Consider the following 21185-nt stretch of genomic DNA (forward strand, 5'->3'; position numbering starts at 1 on the left):
TTCTCTTCTATGCTTGAATAAACCCGCCAAAAAAAAACTGGATTACTGGATGGGCCAGATTAACACACAGCCAGATTATCAAGAGTCTACTGAACTTATAAAAAAATCAATCCGTAGGTTTTTTTTATTTCAAAATAAAAATAAACTATCACCTTCCTCTTTTTTTCCTGGGTAAGTGTTCAATGTCTCTTTGTTCTCTTTCTTCTTTGGTTAAGGAATGATAATCAGTTGTGACATTGAAAATGGGTCTTGCCCATTCAGTTATTAATTTTCCAGCTTTCTCTCTATTTTCTTTTGTTTCTTTAGGGTGTTTATACAAATACATGAGCACTCGTCCAACACCACTGGATTTCAATAAACTGTGATCTATAGGAGGGAACTGAAAAAAAAAGATCTTTTGAAACATCACTCAAGGCAAAACAAGTCTCAACTTTAAATACCAACTTCAAATTCAATAATGTTTATTCTATCATATCAAACAGACATCTATAACTGCACTTTAACATTGTGCAGAAAAAATAAATTTTTTCTATAACTGTTATGTACTAAGGAAATGCAATTATTCAAGAATTTCAAAACAATTGAGTTTTTATGTTGTGCTAGTTATTATGTTTATTCCTTGTGAATTCTTTGAAGTGTGCTGTCATTCATATGTTAGGAACTTTCAGCTAAGTTTTTTTAGGTGTTTTGTAGTTCCAAGGATTGTTCATTTGCAACTTGAGATATTAGCTATCTCACTGTGGAGTTTACAGGTCCATATTTCTCTTCTCAACTATGACAGTTCTGTGGATGGTCTTTTCAACAAAGCATTTATATGGTATGCTCCTTTACAATACATGAACAATCTAAAAGCTCCTGTCTGCTTTTTGCAACAAAACAATTCTAATCCCTTTATTGCTTGTATTTGTATCGTGGATGAATTCTTCACCCTGTAGAATAGCCCATATTTTCTGTGGAAGGACTTCATGACTACATCCAATTAGGGTGGTGGATTCTTTCAGCGTGTGTTACTGATTATTCCTCGTACCTAGGGAAAACCCAAATTTCTTCAGTCCAGTTTTATAATGAATGCATGAGTCTTGGATATTAGCCAGAAAAGCGGTAAAACAGTGAGAGATAGGCAACCAAAGAAAATTTCACTGAAATTCATCATCCAATATACAGCTATTCTATCTCCAGCAACCATAGGCAGATACAAAGGGGGGGGGGATGTCAAAGAGGGCTAATTGCTTCCCTTCCCCCATTCAGTGAAAAAGTTGTATTATTGACACAGAAGGTTGGAGGCAGATATTCGCCTCACCCTCCTAGGAGTCTGTATGAGGGTTGCCAAATTAAATTTATGTCGATATTAAGTCAACAATCAGTATTGTGAAGATGCTCTAAATTAAGTTAGGGCCAGAAACGGATAAAGGTCAGTTGACGGCCCGGGCATAAAAAAAAATAATATTAGCCCCTTTAAATTAGGAAAAAAGTGTAAAGTAGGGCCAAAGGTGCGCCCATCGTTAAATCCGCCTCTATTTACGGCTCGCATGCATGTTAACTGAGTTTTTATCAGCCTGATGACCAATTTTCATCTGATTTTGGAAACCCTTGTGTTAAACTAAATGTTGATTTGCAGGATTCTGTGATCTTTTTATAAATAGTTCTTCTTTTGATCAAATTTGGGGGTACGGTTTCTTGCTGAGATTTAAATCCAGTTAGAAAAATAGTATGAATTTTATTTGTAGATGGATCGCGATTTTCAATTGGATGATTTTTTTTATTGTAAGTAGATTCAAAACACCTGCGAGCGTCTTAAACTTGGCCAGCTACAAGAGTATTCTCCAAAGCATATTAATAATATGGTAATATTGGTATTCTCCCGCTGCGCATAAGTTAGCTTCTGCACGGGCTCTCTTAAATCATCATTTCAAATAACATTTTTTTTAAATAACAAAAGTAACGATAGAACAAACAACAAATGTAACTTGCTCGATGCTCCAAGAAAGTAATTCGGCCCTTAGGACTAAAACTTTTTAAAACAAATAAAATAAAGGATTAATTTTAAAATAAGATGAACATGAAAGAACGAGTGAGCACGAGGGGAAATAAGAAAGAATGGTAGTAGGGGGGGGGGGGAATTCTTTGTTGTAAGTATACGCCTTTTATGCTAGTTTTTTTCCCAACCGGCTTTTCCATAAAATGATGATTCTTTAACCAAGGAGCTTTCTTTCCAAGCGCCTTGAAATCAAGTTATGCTGACGTCACACGGTATGCCCCCGGGAAGATCAGACGCCTTCGATCGTAGTTCAATGAAGGGAGGGAGAAAAGTAACAATTTTTTTTTTGAACAGATAAAGTTACTCCTTGAAGAAAAGAAAAACACTGACAGTAGAAAAGCGTGCGAGACCGAGTTTTTTTTGCTAAAAAAGTGGAAAAAGTGACCTGGGCCTGAAAATATGTAATAAAAGTGACCAGTTTCTAAAAAAGTGACTTTTAGTGAAAAAAGTGACCCGTGCCGAGCCCTGCGAATTTGCTCCCCAGGTAGATACCCATTTTCCTCCCCGGGCTGGGTTTTTAGGCTGAAGAAAATGGGTTTTTTTTTGGGAAAAAATGTGTTAAATAATTTCTTGGAATCACAGACAGACTTATTTATAACTCTTCTACCTTTTTTTTATGTAAGCATTTAGGTGCCAGATTCACATATTAAAATGTTACAAGAAAAGTTAAAAGCAAACAGAAAATGTAACCATGAACTTAGATATGTAATATATATGTTATATGTAATATGTGATAAATAGAGCCCAGAAGTTCAGGCACTAAAAATGGTCGAAATAGGCAGGCACCAAAAATGCCTAAAGTAGGCACTAAAAAAAGGCATTTATAATTTATATAAGGAAGAAAATGTAACTAAAAATATGCTATTAAGGGTCCAAAAACTAGCTGAAAATTGGTTGCACTTAATCCATCCGTTTTAATCAGTTTATAATAACTGCATTAATATCCAAGTTAAATTGATGCCAAGCCAAAAATAAAGTATTCGAGGTCCCCTCAGGTCAATTCCAGGGCTACCATTAACAGATGAGGAGCCCAAAAGAGAAAATGAGCTTTGGGGAAACCTTTGAGTTGCGAATAATTCTCATTTGTTTGTTGTATTTATTTGGAATAATCATTATCATTTCTATAGTTGAAACATATAGCTACTTTGTTCTTTTGATGTAAAAAAAAATTTTTTTTTTTGATATTACCACACATGCGGGACTCCTTCAAGAAATAGACAGTGTTTTCACATCTGTCACACACCTAAGGGCGATTCTGGCCAATTTAATTGAATACTACATAATTATGTAAAATAAATAGGAGTTATAGCTATGGTTGTTTACAGTGCATTTATGTAAATAAAATAAAATAAAATAAAAAAATGGGTCCTACTCCTTGTGTGAGCTATGACGTCAATTGATGACCTCTTGGGGACAGTCATCGGCCAGCTATACATATACAATGCAGTTTAATGCCTGAGTGAAATATATTATGTGAAGCATGTGGAGAAGTAAATTTATAATTTTTCTCTGCTTTCTAAGATGAGCTATGTTCTGAAACAAAATCATTCATGACTAACACCATTTGTCACAGCAAAGTTGTTGGCAACACCAAATTCACTATCTCTCAGATCACTTATTTGAGTTTAAATGGGACTGAAAGTTGAGGGAGTTGCTTTCTCATGACAATCTATACTGAGAGTTGGAAAATTCTAAAAAGAGCAATTCTTTTGTTCTTAATGCTCAAAATATCCAAGTTTTGCATATTATGGCTTCTGAAATTCACTAATAAACTTAAAACTATGTTAAAATAGGCATTTATGGCTGAAAAAGTTCAAAAAAGGCATTTTTTACACAAAAAAAGTTTGAAAATAGAAAAAAAAAAGCATTTATGGCATTTTGCCTGAACTTCTGGGCTCTAATAATAAACATATCCAAAGAAATCATTGCTTACTTATAATACAAAATGATTTTTCACACACAAACCCTTGTATAAATACATTAAATCCTCCGTGAAGAAGTAAACCAATGTATGTAAACTGAATTTTCATTCAAAAAATATTTACATGTTTTCATTGCTTGTACATTACTTGTTTATTACTTACATACAATATCCAGACAAAAAAAGAAAATAACTTTGTCGAACTCTTGAATTGAACATTGGTAACGAATACCTTCAAGTGAAACAGAACAAAAAACATAGTTTTTCTCTGAAAGTAAGACTTAACCAGAAAATAAGCCTTAGCTGATTTTTCAAGATGCTCATAATATAAGCCCGACCCTGAAGATTAGCCTGTTAAAATCATCAGCCAGATGAAAGTATTCTGTAGGTCTGTTGATATACATGGCAGATTGTCTTGTATAAAGTGATATTAATATATAATAATGTTATTGACATTTATGTTTAATGATAATTCAAGTTATTCTGTAGTTTTAAGTTCCCAAAAATGGCTAATTTGGACAAGTGAAAAACACCTCCATAGTAATGAATCCTCAGAATGACTGCCATCTCCTCCTCTTAACCAGATTATTTTTTAATTATTACTGCTCTTTTAAAAATATTTCAATTTAATTTAATGAAGCAGGGATATTCTTCAACAGTGAGGAATTCAAAGAAAAGAGAAGCACATGAGTTTAGCTCCTGAAAGTTTGGGTTCAATTTTAAAAAAACTTTATGGTTCTGGTTACATAGCTAAAGGGTTTATTTTATTTTTGACAGATCAGGACAATTTTGGATACATTTTATGCAGGGTTTGAAAAATTTGAAGAAAAAAATTCAGGCACCATCCTGATTTCTCAGAATTTTCATTATCCAAATTCATTTATTTTACCACAAACAATCTTCTTGCTACAGTTCTGCATATAACTCAATGTTCAGATATAACTATGCGGAAATGGGTGTGTTTGTGTGTGAACAGTTATTCCCTTATTCAGACGTACCAACTTTTGAAATCCAGAAATCCGGAGATTCTCCCAAGGGGGACTCCCCCCCCTCCCAGCACTCAATCAAAAAAAAAAAAATTCACAAAAAAAATAATTTGAAGAAAAAAAAATTTAATCAATTTAAGAAAAAGTTACATTTCCCCCCCCCCCCAGGCGGGTTCTGCATTGCCCCTGAGCAGAATATAATTCTATGTCAGTCTTTCCGTGCAGAATTGAGAAATCACATCTACATACTGTTCATAAAACAAAAGTGTTTCCTTTCGTGGATACTATCAGTGATTCTACCTTGGGTATATGAACTCTTATAAGCTTTATATTTTAGCTTTATTATAGCTTAAAGTTTTATATTTTCTCTCTGAACACGTTTAATTGGAAGAAACAAAAAAAAAAAAACTCAAATTACAACGTTGCCGACGAAAAAATGTGTTTATCGCATGGCTATTAATGGAATACAATAACAATTATACAGAAATTTCGGCAACCAAGGGCTTCCCCCCTGATAAATGATTGCGGATAAACGCTACGAAAACGAAGTCGCGTTTTTGCCAGTTGCTTAAATGCGGTCACAGACTTTTTTAAGGCTGCTCGATGGAAATGACCACGGCTGTCCTCTATGGGTGTTTTCCCTAACGAAGGCGGTAATCATTGACGCTATGGCAACGTGAAAGCTCGCATAAATAATAAATTTTCTACCAAAATCCGGAGAGCGGGAGGAAGGATGAAAAATCTGGAGTCTCCCTCCTAAATCGGGAGAGTTGGCAGGTCTGCTTATTGTATGGCCAGTTTCACTGATCAAATACAGCATGCACCAAAAATGTATATTTAAACATATTGTAAGATGTACACATAAAGACTCATAAATTAGATATTATGAGGTTGTGGGAAAAAAGGAAATTCAATTTTGCCAAAAAAACCTGGGTTTTTAGAAAAACCCAACCAGGCTGGCTTTTTTATAACCCTGGTCCGTATCCGTTTATGCTGATAACTGCCGGCATAGTCAATAAAGGTAGCATGATGCTCATTTTAATTCCTACATCAATGCCCATGTGACAAGGGAATCCACCAGTTTCACCTTTCACATAAATTTCATGGTCTCAACAATAATGCTGTTATACAAAGTAGACTCACTATTGGGTATCTACTGTCTTAGCAACTATAACATGTCAAAGTGTTTCAAAGAAAAGACTGTGCTCCACAATCAAATGGTGCTCTGGATGGCAGTCCCAGTAAACTAGAAACTTTAGAGTAGCAATAATTTTTTGGGAATTGGTCGTATTTGAAAACAAAACCTCTCACAACAAAGCCAGAACTACAACCCTTGAATTTTTCTTTATTGGCCAGAAGGAAAATCTAACACATTTACATAATTTATAAGCAAATTTGATATTGTTAACATATAATGCAGCATTATTTTCAATTATTTGCAACAATATGTTGATATAGGTATATATAATATATATGATATGTGTGAGCAATTCCTCACAAATATTTATTTTTTATGTGCAGACCTGTTTTTTTTCGGTGCTTGGCATGACAATATGCACAGCACATGTATGCCAACAGTACATTTGATGAGATTTTGTACGTGTGCAGCTTAGAGCAGCCATCTTTAACCTGTTGCTCGTGAGCACCATAGTTCTCCCTGAAGAATGGAAAGTGCTAAATTCTCACATCTGATTCCGTGCTCATGAGCACTTGAACGAAACTTAAATTAAACACCCTGCAAAAATTTCATTCAAGGATTACAATTAAAATGCATATCTCAGGCATATGTATGTCAAAGGTGCTGTAAGGGTGCTATTAATTTGATGGTGGATATAGGCAGTGTTCACGACTTGAGAAAGGCTGAAGACCCCTTGACTTAGAAGGAACACAGATTATAAGTGCAATAATTGTATTCAGGCATAAACAATGATGAGGTTATTGGGGATAAGCTTATAGGAAAAACCATTCATTAATACATACATTTCTGTTTATATCAATATTTACGGTCAGAAGCAATGAGATCTTTTTTTTATTATTATCATTCATAATGAAACATAAATTACTATATTATTATATGGAACAGAAAATGAAATGAAGGCTACGATTGATTTATTTGGAAAAATGTAATGATTGATAGTTCCCATGTTTATGTTCCAAAAAAAAAATTTCCTGCTCTTTTAGTAAAACAAAAGTTATTCTGATTTTATCAGAGATAAAAATATGGCATCAAATAAATGAACAGATAAAACAAAAAACTATTTTCTCAGTAAATAACCCCAGAATGTAACATTTATTCAATATTCTTTACCTTACCTCAAGTAACATTTTTATCATTCCTTCCCTGATATGTAAATGTGGAAGACTTTTGTCAGGAAGAGGAGCTAACCAGTCTGCAATGACATTCAAAACACCTTGATCCAAAAATGCCATTTTAAGATCTTGTTTCTTCAACTGAGACATCACGAGAGGCAAAATTTTCAACTTCTTGGTTGCTGTCTTCTTCTCTTTGTTCAATATTTTGTCCTCCTAAAAGAATGTGAAATAAAATAATGATGGAAAATATGAATTAGGGAAAAGTAGCCTAAATTAGACCACTTTACACATTTTGCTAAATTACTGTCATACTATTCATCATAAAATCACCAAACTAAGTAGGAAGTTGGATACTATATTTGTTAAAAAAATATGGTTATTAAAACTTTCTATCTCATTTCATATTTGAATGGTATCATGAAAACCAAAAAGTGAAATTGGTCCAATGTAGGAAACTAGTTAACTAAACTAAGAAAAGGTGATGAAAAATAGTAACAAATAGCTATACGGTCAGGTAGGGCAAATATGTTACACTCAAAAAGGAGAGCAATTATGATACACCTTAAAAAAACCATTTTATTGTTGACCAAACCAAACCTAAAAAATATATTTGAATTGCTCCTTTTTTCTTCTTTTCACATCCTATTATCTCAAAAAATTTTGACCCCTAGTTTATCAAGTTGGACCAGTTGTTAAAAAGTTTAAAATCTCAATATCTTTTAAACTTTGCTTTGCAAAAATGTATTATTTTCACACAGTTCATGAATAATGAAAAAATATTTATGGAGAAAAATAACTGCAAAGTAAAAATAAGATATTTATTATGAAAAAATGTGAAATCCTGTTAGATTTTTCTAAAAATTTTATTATCGCAAAAAATACTACTGAAATTATGAAAAATTTATGAGGAAAAATATTGAAGAAGAGAAACATTAGGAAATTAAGCACAAAAAATATTTTAAAAAAAGAAACTATTAAAAAATAATTTCAAAATAACAATTTTGAGATAAAATTTCCACTTTGATTTTTCACGGCAAACTTAATCAATTCCAAAAGAGGTATAAGATTGTTGTCACTCTGTCTTGCCCATGTTTTCAGTGGTTTGTCAATTTCATCTTTATGTCATCATCTCCTACTACCAAAATGTCAGGCACAGCAGGGAAAATGAATGAGTTCATCACTTTATTAAATTTTCTCGTGAAGGACAATTCTATATTTATATCAATTCTATATTCTACCAAAAATAATAATGGCAAGAGAACCAAACCCTGGGGCGTGCCAGACTTAACTTAGAGAAATGGGGAATTCTCACCCTTGACAGAGAGAAACTGACTGTGGTTGGTAAGGAAGGCTTCTATCCATTTAAGCAGTTGAACACATAGGCCAAAGTTTTGGAGTTTAATTCCGAATCTAGTGTTGTGCATGAATTTTTAGTTTTTAGTGATGTCATCTACTTTTCAAACTATGAGTAAAGTGTAATGATTGAATATTTGCACCGTTATGGTCATGATGCATCATGTAGCAGCACTTTTGAATGAGATCATCTCACAATTACGCCTCAAAGTTGGGAACCACAGAAAACCAACTTCAACTGACTGCCAATGGTGGGGTTGAACCTGAATTCTTGAAATGCAAATTTGTCACTATAAACACACGACTGCGCATGGAAGCACATCTCCATCCATATTAACATCTCCCTAGACTGTTCAAAGATGCTTTGCGAGGCCATCTAATCTCTATGGGCGAGAAGCTGTACATAAATGTTTGGGCGACCAACTGAAAACCTACTTAGAGGGAATACGCAAGCTTGTGAATTATTAAGCCAAGTACATTTAAAAGGAAGGAGTCTATGTGTTAAAAATGATATACTAGTTCAACCCTTACATTTGTGTAAGTAAAGTGAAAAATAAAAATTACAAAGTATAGCAGACATGTCAACTTTGGGAGTCCAGGAATCTGGTGACACTTCCGGGCGGGAGCTGGCAAACTGATTTTCCAAAACATTACATATAAAAAAGGAAAAAAGCACAAATGAGTTTTTAGGATGATGGCCACACGAGCACGATTATTGCTGTACATCAAAGGTAATGAAATGCACAACCAGTTGTTAGTCTAACACTGTTTTTCATGGTAGACCTGTTTCATAATAGAAAACTGCCATCTCCCAAGAGCTTTACTTTTTTTTTAACCATACACCACCCAGGCTCTATCGACATTCGTCAATTTCCGCCCTTGTCCTGGTTAAGGGGCTAGGTGGTGTCGGGGAACTTTATTTCCTATGTACATAGAATACATATATTAAAAAAATTTTAAAAAAAGCTTACAAAAGAAAAAAAAGAACAGACAAAAGAAAATCCCAGATTAATTACAATATATACAAATCATGATGACAGACAAATAAAAGAAAGAGGGGGGAAGCCAACTGTACAGTGAACGTTCACCAAAGGCCTAAAGAGCAGCTTGGTCAGGGGACAAGTCTATAGTCAGACCTATTCTGACGAGTCTGAGTCTTCGACGTATCGCCTGCCAGCCTGGCCGAGCATCTTGGTTCCACAGTGGTGGTGCTGTGCCTCTCCTCATCCAAGTCCGGTCTGATCATCTTAGCCTTGTCCGGGTTTTCTTGTAGGAATCTGACAAGACTGATCAGTTTTCATGTTGGCTCCAGTCTGTTTAAGGCATTCGAGGTTTAAGGTTCCGAGAGGGAGCTCTCAGATGAAACTCTTTGGTGTGTCGACAAGATGTAGTGTAGTGGAGTTTTGTGCAAAGTTGACCACAGCTGCAGTGATCGCTGGGGATGGACTTGAACCTTCGGAGGTTAGCAGAGAATGGGCCATGTCCATTGACGAATATAATCAGTTCTATGCACCACTTGCTGTTCCACGTTTTAAGGCGACTCAGGATCTTATGCGTGGACCTTCCTGTGCGATTTTTGTTGTCCTCGATTATTTGGCAACTGTAATTTACTTTTCATCACGTAAAGCATATGCCAAGACATGCATGCAGTTAACGCTTGTACTTTTTCTGCTAAAATAGAGAAAAAATCTAATTTTTGGCTAAAATTGAAAGAATTTTCTCAAAAAATCTGGAGATCAGCAGGAAGGATAAAAAATCTGGAGTCTCCCACCTAAATCTGGAGAGTTGGCAGGTCTGGTAGGTCTTTGTCTTATGTAGTGATACATATCTATAACAATGTTCAAAAAGGTCAAAGGCGACAAATGCCTCTACTTGGATGCCTCACTCCAAAGTATGTGAAATAAGAAATAAGGAAGGCAAGGTCATGTGGCTTATTGCTATGAAGGAGTTACCATTACAGATAGAATATTTTAACACTGTAAAAAGTGTATCGGAACCACAAAATAACATTGTTGATGACGTTGTTATATATCACTGTATTTTACGAAAAATAAATAAGGTAATACGTACATCAGCTGCTTGTCTCATTTTAGATATTATTTCAGCAATGAGATCATCACTATCATTTATTATGTCAACATCTTTCCTTTTGCGTCTGCGAGAACTTTCTTCTTTTTTCTTTTGTAACATGAGGTCAAAATCTGATACAAAATCTTCCCTACAAAACAAATGTTTTAATATTTATCCAGATGTGCCAATACTTATCCATTCTTTGCATAATTTGTATTTTCAGAAACGTACCATGGAACATGAATAGAATGAAAATGAACACAATACAATACGTGAGAGCAGATATGTGGTTTCAATGTGTGATTTCTCGAGGCACAACAAATTTTGCCTCGATTTTCAAGGTGACATGGGAAAAAATTTCTCTGGGTAGAGAGGGGAAAAGAACTATTGGATTATAAATGTAAATATTGCCCTTATTGTGGTTCCCTATAATGATTGACTGACTTAATTAGCATAAAACAAAAAATATAATTTAAGAAAGAGTTGAATAAATGTGCATTCTTTTTAAGAATCTTCTTAACTGTCTACATTTGTTGCAGCATTGAGGTTTCTGTATGGCCAGTTCCCTGGACAGACCATGTGGGTCTCTAAAGAAAATGTAAAGATTACTTTCAATAACAAGTAAAAATCTCATCAGTTTGTCAAAACAATCTTTAATGCACGTTATCATTATTTAATACACATGCCCTATTTGTTATATGAATCTGACCTAGATTTTAATTTTTAAGATGCATGGTGACAGACCTCATATGAGCAACATTTTTCAATCTGTGGTCCGCGACAATGACATAGATAGTATGCAGGCAGACTTGATAAAATTATTCACCTGCTGTAATTGATATTAGTAATATCCATATGGGGTCAAATAACATTATACCTTCATACTTAGGTTCACCCAGGCCCATCATTTAGGGGGGGGCAACACCCCACTGGCTTTCAAAAATACACTAAAAATGATATATATATGCAAATATATATACACATGCTTTGCCCCCCCCCCCGGAAAAAGTTGAAATGATGGCCCTGGGTTCACCATAGAAGAGAATGCAGGAAACTGCCATCATAAATGTGGGACATCACAAAATTTTGCCAAAAATTGCAATTTATAGCTTTAAATGCTATTTGCCGATTACTGCTACTACTATTACTTAACCATACATCATAGCTGCCAACTGTGGAGAATGACAATTCGGGAAGTTTTCGCACGAATCCAAATTCAGTACAAAAATAAATGTAAAAGGGATCTTTGAAGGGATCATTTTAGAGATTTTTCAATAGTAAAAGGAAAATATTAGGGATATTTCCCTGTTGCAAAAACTGTGACACCGTGCAAGCCATCGCTAATCATGGCCAACCAGTAGGTTAAAGTCCTTGGATTAAATTACCTCTCAAAAATCAAATCTCGCAAACCAAAAAAATCTGCATCAAGCCCGAAACAAGGCATGGATAAAGCAGATATATACATGCAATCGTGCCAATTTTGAATTTTGAAAGGCTTGATTGACGCTTGCTTATTGGCAAATTTTATGTTTCCCCAAAAATGAAATACACTGAGAAATTGAATTTTCTGAATGTTATGCCGAAACTGATATTTGGAAAAAAAAGTGACTTCACTTTTCTTTCCAAATATCAGTTTCGGCATAAAATCCAGAAAATTCAATTTCTCTGTATTTTTTTGTGATTTGACGAAATGGCAACACTTACGAAGCAGTTTTTTCGGGTAAATTCTTGGTGAATTGTTTTTTCCCTAAATGTATGGATTCACGCCGAAATTCAGGAGATAAAAAAACGATTTTTTCGGGAGTCCGGGAGATAAGAGTAGAAATCTTGGACACTTGGCAGCTATGCCATACCTGCACCTAGTATACATTCCTCTACGGAATTTCTAATGAATTGCTTATGCCAGAATGTATGTTCTGAGTATACGTGTTGCCCTAATGTATTTTATGTTGTCGAGTTGTGCTTGTTTCGTATCCATACTGCCACCTGTCTTCCATTTTCTGAAGTACAGATGCGTTTGATTTGAAGTACAGATTTACAACGTGCTTGAATTTTCTTGTTATGCCAGTATTGTGTTGCAGGTGTGCCTGCTCTCTGCTGATTACTGCTGCAATTGCAGGATGTGGAAAGAAAGGGCTGCTAGAAATCGCAGTAAACAAAAATGAACTTCACAAAAAAATATTCAAATGGTCTGATGACCATATTTCATTGAGAGAAATAAAATTTGGTAAACTGGGATCTCAGATATCTTGGTCTACTACCATGAGACAACCAGGTATCAGGAGGTGTCTAGATGAAAAAATTAATAAGCGAGGTAGAATGCCGTTATGGAATGTTCGTTATTCAGTTTACAACGTGCTGCATATTTAAATTCCTGTTTTAAACCCAACACTAACTGACAAAATCTTCTATCCTCTATAACAAAGTTCTCCGAGCTTCAAATCCGAAATCTGTACTTTTTTGGCAATGGTACTATCAAATTACTAAACCTTTTAAATTGAACTGTTCTGTATTGCTGATACGATGTTGACCTATGTTTTGTATCCGTGCCAACCATTCGCATGGGTTTGGCCCCATAAGCGAAATTAAATTATTGATTGAATAATACAGATCCACTTTAGTGATCTCTAAATGTTTCACAGATCCTTCAAGTGCTCTGGACCTGTGCTACGTATCACTCAAGTAATCCGTAATTATGCCACGGATCACTTAAGTAATCTGGGAATGTTCCGCGGGTAACTTGAGTGATGTAGAACTGCACTGGGGGCAGCTTTAAGTGCTCTAAAACTGTGTCACGTGTCACTCAATGGATCTGTAAATGTGCCACATACCGTTTAAGTGTTCTGGAACTGTGTGGCAGGTTACTTAAGTGATCTTTGAATGTGAAAGTGATCTTTGAGGCCTACTTCAGTGATCTGAAAATGTGACACGGGCCACTTAAATGCTCTGGAATTGTGCCACGAGTCATTTAAGCAATTTGCAAATGTGCCACAAGTCATTTAAGCGATTTGCAAATGTGCCGCTTAGTTCATTTTTACTAAATTAGGTTTTGCGGGCAAGCCACATCAGATAACCTTCAGAGCCACATTTGGTCTGCAGGTGAAGGGTTTATCATATATGGCTTAAAGGGTGGGTAGCAATGAATTTCTTAAAGAGGAATTTTGAGTTCTTACCCTTCAAACAGAATTGAAATTAACAGAAATCGATTATAATAATATATGAAGGCATTTTCTTTTGAAATTTTAATTTTTTTTCAAAATGTTTTTTACATTAAAAAAATATTTTTTTTCTTCTGGGGGGAAGCGCACGAGCCCCTCCGCCCGCATATGTTTTTGATCCCACCTGTATGAGTTAGGAGGTGGGGGCAGTGCCGACAAAGGGGGGGGGAGGGGGTCAAAAATGACTAAATTTGACGTAATACTTGACCTAAAGTATTGGAGGACTTGGATCACTGAGAAACTTTACTGGAGCTCAAGCGTTCTGAACCTCCAGATTCCCAGTGCCTATGCCAGACAATTTAATATGAACTTTTATGGATGCATGCATATGAGATTTGCATTAAGGTAATCAAATTTTCCATCAAAAACAGAAAAAAGACAAATCGAGCCCTTTTACAAGATCAAGAGAATAGTCAAATTATATCAAGACACAAGAAAAAATGGCAATGGCTCATAAAACAGGACATATGGTCTACAAATTAAAATTCATAGAGTGGCGCATGTATCAAATAAAATGATCGAAAAAGTAAAATGGCTTGGGAAAAAGTTGACCACACCTGTGATAGACTATTCATCACATTTTTATTGTCAAAAAGCTTCTTGTTTTTTTTCAATATAAATGGAACAAAGTAGCAAGACCAGAGCAACATTAAAAAGGGAATAAATAAAAGAAAGTTAAAAGCCCCTTAAAATCTCTAACAGGTTGCTTGAAATTTTTAATTTTATCCTTAAAATTACTGGAATTAATCTGAATATAACATTAAATTGTGAAGCATGCCATAGCTTCATTGAAGTTTTGTCAAATGGTGCATAATTTGTACAACCATACAATTTTATCTCTAAAAAAATCAAAGAGATCATTAAATTAAGGTTCGCCAATTTTTTATATCCATTTTTTTGGTGCACAACTTCATTTTTCAAAGAGGAAAAAACATTTTCTTTGCATACATACTTAGGTTTTCGAGCAGCTTCATCAGCAGAATCATCATCTGAATCAATTTTTTGAGCTTCTTTCACTTCACTGCCTTCATTTGCAGTGTCTTCTTCCTTCTCCTCTGCATCACTTTCATTATCTTTACCTTCTACTTCATGGTCATTATTTTGATCTTGTATTTCTTCATCACTCTCAACATTTTTCTTTTCTTCATCTTCATCAGATTCTATAGAAACTATTCATAAATACAATATAAATATGTTGTTTTAAATGTGATAAATCCAGTGATTATATATCCATAATTACATTATGATTACATTAATATGATAATTTTGGTAAATTTGTTAAATACTTAACCATATTTTTTTATTAAATTATTAATTTACAATATTTATCAGTGATTATGTATAATCCCCAGCTAGTACTGGTACATACAATGAATCACCAAAAAATAACTTAAATTTTATGGGCATCATGCATAAAATTTAGTTTATGATAGCAAATTTGATTGGTAATGCTGGTATGTTTGCAAATGATACATGTGAAGAAAGCCAACATTTACAAGACGGATAAAAAAAATTTTCTTCTTCACACTCATTTTAATATAATTTTGGTGACAAAATATGTGCAGTTCACACATCATGTATAGACAAAACTGGTAAGTGGTTGAACTCTAAAGTGATACTTTCATATTTCTTACATATTTATCAACTTTATTATGCATAATCACCAGTAAAAGTGATAAATGCAATGAAATTTATCAAACTTACTAAGATTATTGGCAATTAAATATAATTACATATTTACCACATTTACTGCAACACATGCAGGGTGTGAAGTTAATACAAATACAATGCCACCACACGCAAAATGTCCAACAAGGTGGCTGAGAAGTCCTTAGACACCCTTTATCTTTTGAACCGTTGGTTATACAATCATACTTTCAATTGGAAAAAGCATTCAAACATGTCTATCGCAGATATATCATTTATTTCACTAGGGACCATACAAATATACAAATACAAATACAACGCCACAACAGGCAAAATGCCCAACGAGGTGGCTGATAAAACGATGCCCATAAAAATATGGATGTCATATGTTTCAAAAATAAAGCAACCCAATTAAAAATGCAATTAACACAAATTATAACACAAACCATATATGTATCGAGATAAAAATTTAATTTTTCATACAGTCCTCGTCCTCCACTTCCATTCAGGAAGTTGTTTCTGTCACTTCTGATCCCAACCAAAACAAATTTCTAAGTGCAATATTCACTGAGATAGTCAAGTTTAAAAAAAGAGGAAATTTGGGGGGGGGGGAACAGCGCTAAATGCAGACTAACTGTTAACTCAGAATTTTAAGCAAACCAAAATTTTTCATGCAACCAATGCTTAGAAATGTGAGTTCTACATCATCCACCCTTAAGTTAGTGAAAACCGGTTCTGTACTTGATGCTGTGGTTTTGATGAAGCATATGTAGTATAGATGGGACGAATATTTGGCTGCTATTCGGCATTCAGCCTTTTTGCCAAATATTCAGTTCGGCAGAATACCTAAGCAATATCTGCGTAAATCTTAGCACAACAAAATTTTACAAAAATTATATTCATTGGAATTTTTTGCATAAATTAAAAATTTATATACTGACTATATTTTATTTTGTGGTGCATACCTATCCCTTTATATGCAAGAGGTTATTTCAGGGTGAATTTCTAGAAGTAAAATATGAAGCTGAAAATAGAATACTACCACAATAATATGGAAGTGAGCGTGAATTACGCAAGTTCATTAACTGAAAAATATACCTGGACAAGAAACGTATTGAACTAATGAGGGGGGCAAAAAACATCTAGAGAGAAAAAATAAGTCGTAAATTTTATGATGTAGAGAGTAAATAATGGTTGACATTTTCTTAATTAGATGTAAAATTGTAATAAGTGTTGAAAAAAAATTGATTCTGTAAGCACAATGCAAATGAATGCCTTAGCTTATGAATTTTCATATTTATGAATATGAAAGGTAATAAAGATTTTTTCGTGATTTTTCTGCTTCGGCTAACGAATACAGATTCAGCTAACGAACATATTCGATGATATGTATGCACGCACTAACATAAAATATCTGTGTCATGAGCTCAATTTTCGCACCAATCATAATCAGAGTTAGTGTCATTAGGGTCCGGTTAACTCATGTTCAGCTCCGAATCTTTTTTCGGATGTACCTACGTTTCTCTTTCTGAAATTCTTTGAACCATTTCATATGGAATGAAAGGTTGGCCAAAATAGAAACTGCATTGAAAGAAAAAAGGGTAGCCTGTTTTCAGAAAATTGTTTTTTCAGTGCCGGAATCATCAAGCTGAACAGTCTGTGAGATTATCTTTCCATCTGCAAGTATCAGACTCAGAAATGAGCTGACCAAATCACAAATAGATGGGACACATTTCGGCTAAATTTCTATTCGTCCCATTCCTAATGTGTAGTGAAGCAGTCCCCCCCCCCCCAATACAGCTCACCACAGCGCTTTACAGTGGGTGTGATTACCGCTTCTGGAGTAGTTAAATGCAGAGTGTGCAGCCACCAATCTTTTCATTTTTGTTGCATTCTCTTTTCCCTTCCCTGCAAACCGGAGCATGCAGACGACAGAGTAGCTATGGGTCGCATACTATATAGCAGTCCTGAGCTATATAGCAGCCCCACGCTAGGAAAATACAAATGCGTAGCATGATTACGTAACACATTTCTGTCGACACAAAATGATCCAGTTCAGTTCACATGGCGCAAAAAAACGTACTCCTAGGAAAACATGGCTTTAAGCCGGGTTTTCCTAGGAGTAGATCTTTTGCTCCGTATGCAGCGTGAAAACGCTGATTGGTTAAACCAATGAAATTCAGTTTTTTTTTTACCAATCAGCGTTTTCACGCTGCATGCGCTGTAGAAACCTGCTCTTAGGAAAACCTGGCTTTAAAGATGAACATTCATTACGGTCACCTAAATGGTTACGGTATCCCAGAAGCGAAACCTAGTCTCTCATGGAATGTCTCTTGTGTGACCCTGTCCCTTCTGTCCTTTCCCCAGTCTGTCCCTTCCAGTCTGTCCCTTCCCCACTTTTTTTTGCTTTCTTATTTACGACAACTCATCTGTGAAACAAATTCGCTTTCCCTAGTGAGCTTCCGTTTCTAGCACTTTAACTAAGGCCCGGCGGTGAAAAGATACGCTTGTCCTCGTCCCCTACTTCAATGGAACTGAAAAAAAAAATTTCTTTTTTTTCAGTAGCAAGTTGTGATGGGAATAAAACCACGTCAAAAAAGGGAGTGGGAAAGCAGTGACATTTTACTGTTTCTCTGAATTTTCCTAGTGAGATGTTGGCTGTAAACAAAAGGGAGGGATAAAAAAAGAATAGCAGGAGAGAATAGGGGTAAAATAGGATGATTGCAGCGAAAGTAAGAAAATAGGACATTTCTAAAAAATAGGAAAAGTAGGAAAAATAGAAGCACTGCCAGGTCTGGGAAACGTTAAACTACAAAATTACCAAAAACATTCAAATGTGATGCACCAAAGCAAGCTGAGGACAACTTGAACTGAAAAGTCACCAACAAGAAAAGTGCATTTTTATATGTGTTTTATGTGGTAGAAAGTGTCAAATATCCCATGTGATGCACTGCTGAAGAGAGGATCCTTTATAAAAAATATAAACACCTGGGAATGTGTTGAGACATAATATGGCACCCCAAAAGTGAGGGGCGAGGGGTTTATAATGTCCTGTGACTAAGATATGATGCCGATGGATTTATGTGGAACCATAGTAGTTGAACCTTTATTAAAAGATATATGAGTAATAAAACAAATGCATCTACACAAGGGAATCAAAAATAAAAATAAAAACACGTGGGGATGCAGCTTGCAAAGCATGACAAAGATAATAATCTACGGCAACCACGGCAAATGCCATTGTAACCACCTGACTGGTTAATTACCCTGTCTATAAAAATCAAGGACCATACACCTCAAGACACTTCCATCTTGTATAAGGCACACTAAGTACATCAAAAACTAAGTAAATATTTATATGATATTAAAAAAAAATTAAATATCTTTGGAAGTCAATATCGCCTAATTAAAATTGAAACAAGCACTATGAAAAAGGCTTTTGGGCCATCACATTTACTGGCAAAAAATCTGAATGTCCTGGTTTTCTGGGACATATGGTCAACCTATAAATTTAGGGTCTGCAATAAATTTTTAGTCAAAAGGGGGTTGCACTTCAAAAGGTTTGCACCACTGGTCTAAAGCATAGTTTCCAAACTTTTCGTTCCACTACCCCCACATCTACTTCAGAAATTTTTCTCTCATCGTTCCCAATTCAAGTGAATCCACAGGATCCTATGTTAGACCCGTAGCTTCTATTGCCCAACTGGGGGGGGGGGGGATATTGCCCAGTTTGAGAAACACTGGTCTATAGGAACTGTTTCGGCTCCAGCCATAATCAGGGCCACAACTAGAAGGGAGCGGGGAGGGGGGGGTCTGGTAACCTGGCGCCAGACCGGGGGGGAATTCAAACTGCACCCTTTATCCTTTCCTCCAACATTACAAGGTGCCAAAATGAGTGTTGCCCCGGCTGACCAAGAATCCAGTTTCAGCCCTGGTAGTGATATAATGACCAAATTTACTGCATGGATACAAGTGCCTGAAAACTTCTGACCATATAATGGCAAAAAAAAAATCTCCCAGTAAAATATGAAAATTGGTCCCCTAATTAGATGCTTTCAATAATCAGTTGCAGGAAAGAAGGCATACACATACCTCTAGCTCTTTTGCGCATTTTCTTTTTCCTTGCTGCTGTAGCATCACTTTCTCCATCTTGTTCCTAAATGGTGAAAGAAAAGTAAAACTTTGAAATAAATGATTTAAATGATAAATTTGAAACAAATATTTTTCATAGTTTCGTCAGTTTGTCAGGATGAAACACCAGCAATCAGCTGAAATACTGTGGTCTTAATAATGCAAGTCCAAAAGAGAAAAGGCATGATTCAGGGTCATTGCTAAGTAGGTGAATATTTTTTGTCATCCCCCCCATACGTAAACACGGTGAGACGAGGCGTATGGGGCAAAGGGCCACAGCTTTTACTATAGCAATTATCTTTATACAGATTCACAGGAAAAGCAAATCATATCGTGGTCACAATGCTGTAATCTTTTTTTTTAACTTGCAAAAAAAATTTTTTTTTTATTCATTATCACCACTTGTTGCAACAAGGTGAATTTCATTTCAAATAGCAAAACAGGTTCTTATTTTCACATTTGCAGCGATTTGTTGTGCACTTAATAGTGCAATTGCATCGAGTGTAGCCTGGACCTCCTGTCAGTGATTGGGAAGACACAGTGGTTAATAGCGATTTTTCTTCTGCACCCACGAATTCCACTATGAGCAGTTTCTCGTGCAGAATGGAAAACTTGCTTTTGGAATAGTTTTGAGGACAACCATGTTTTGTTCCTAATTTGTAGAAAGTGCCCTCAATGTTCATGGGCCCCCAACATTTGGCAACCGGACCCCTGGGCTAGGATATTTAATGCGCCCCTCTATAGTGCTTTTATAGGATGAAGAAACAAAAAATGATGAGAATCCTTCCAGGCTCCAAGGATGAAACCCTCTGACTTTTGCTGGTACAAATTTTGCTTGTGAATTTTATAAGCATTTTAGCAGCTTGAGTTTGCAAACTAACTTTAACAGCTGACTTCTTCCTGATTGCTTGTTTATTGTGACATGGTGTGTGATTATTTATTCCTCCATACCCTATGAATTACCCAGATTTCATACTCTGGCCATAAATATATGTGGGCTCTTCACAGAATACTTAATGTTATTCATTCTCATGCATGCTGCAGTGACAACTACTGAACAAAGACAAAGCTCCAGCTAAAAATCCCACAACTCTGCCATCCTGCGGCTCACTAACCTCAGTGAAAAAAAACATGAAAAACAAATGGAGACTATTTGTATACGCATGAAAACAAATCGGTACAATGCCCATATAAACATGAGAACAAATCAAAGTATAATATTCGTATAAGCATAAGAAAATCAGAACACTTTATATTGGCACATTCTAAATATTTTTTGTTAATAAAATATATTTTTTGTCAACCTCTTGATTACGAATGAAATCCACGCAGGGTGGGTCTTCTTGGTTCAGTTCAGCACAACTCTACACGAGCAATGTTTTTTCCTCGTTCTTGTGAAAAGTGACTTCGCTTTTGTAGAACCCCAATGAGGCCTGTTTTAGGATTCCAACTGCAATCACTGCTTGGAAGTTCAGTTGTGTTATGGCTGCAATATGCTATATAAAAGT

At 35.3% G+C, this 21185-nt stretch overlaps 1 protein-coding gene across 1 annotated transcript in view; it reads right to left on the reverse strand.

Annotated features, from left to right (window-relative positions):
- Positions 1 to 21185, reverse strand: part of LOC149083223 (uncharacterized) — a 59441-nt gene that overhangs the window by 12024 nt on the left and 26232 nt on the right. Inside the window, exons 8-12 of the mRNA XM_089236420.1 lie at positions 19639 to 19702; positions 14852 to 15068; positions 10682 to 10829; positions 7259 to 7471; positions 153 to 379 (exon numbers count right to left, since the gene is read on the reverse strand). Coding sequence (XP_089092546.1) covers positions 153 to 379; positions 7259 to 7471; positions 10682 to 10829; positions 14852 to 15068; positions 19639 to 19702 — 869 coding nt within the window. The remainder of the gene's footprint in view (positions 1 to 152; positions 380 to 7258; positions 7472 to 10681; positions 10830 to 14851; positions 15069 to 19638; positions 19703 to 21185) is intronic.

The sequence above is a fragment of the Pholcus phalangioides genome, unplaced genomic scaffold (assembly GCF_987345545.1).
Source record: "Pholcus phalangioides strain wild (caught in Gottingen) unplaced genomic scaffold, Ppha-v1.0 ptg000009l_1, whole genome shotgun sequence".
Lineage (NCBI taxonomy): Eukaryota > Metazoa > Arthropoda > Arachnida > Araneae > Pholcidae > Pholcus > Pholcus phalangioides.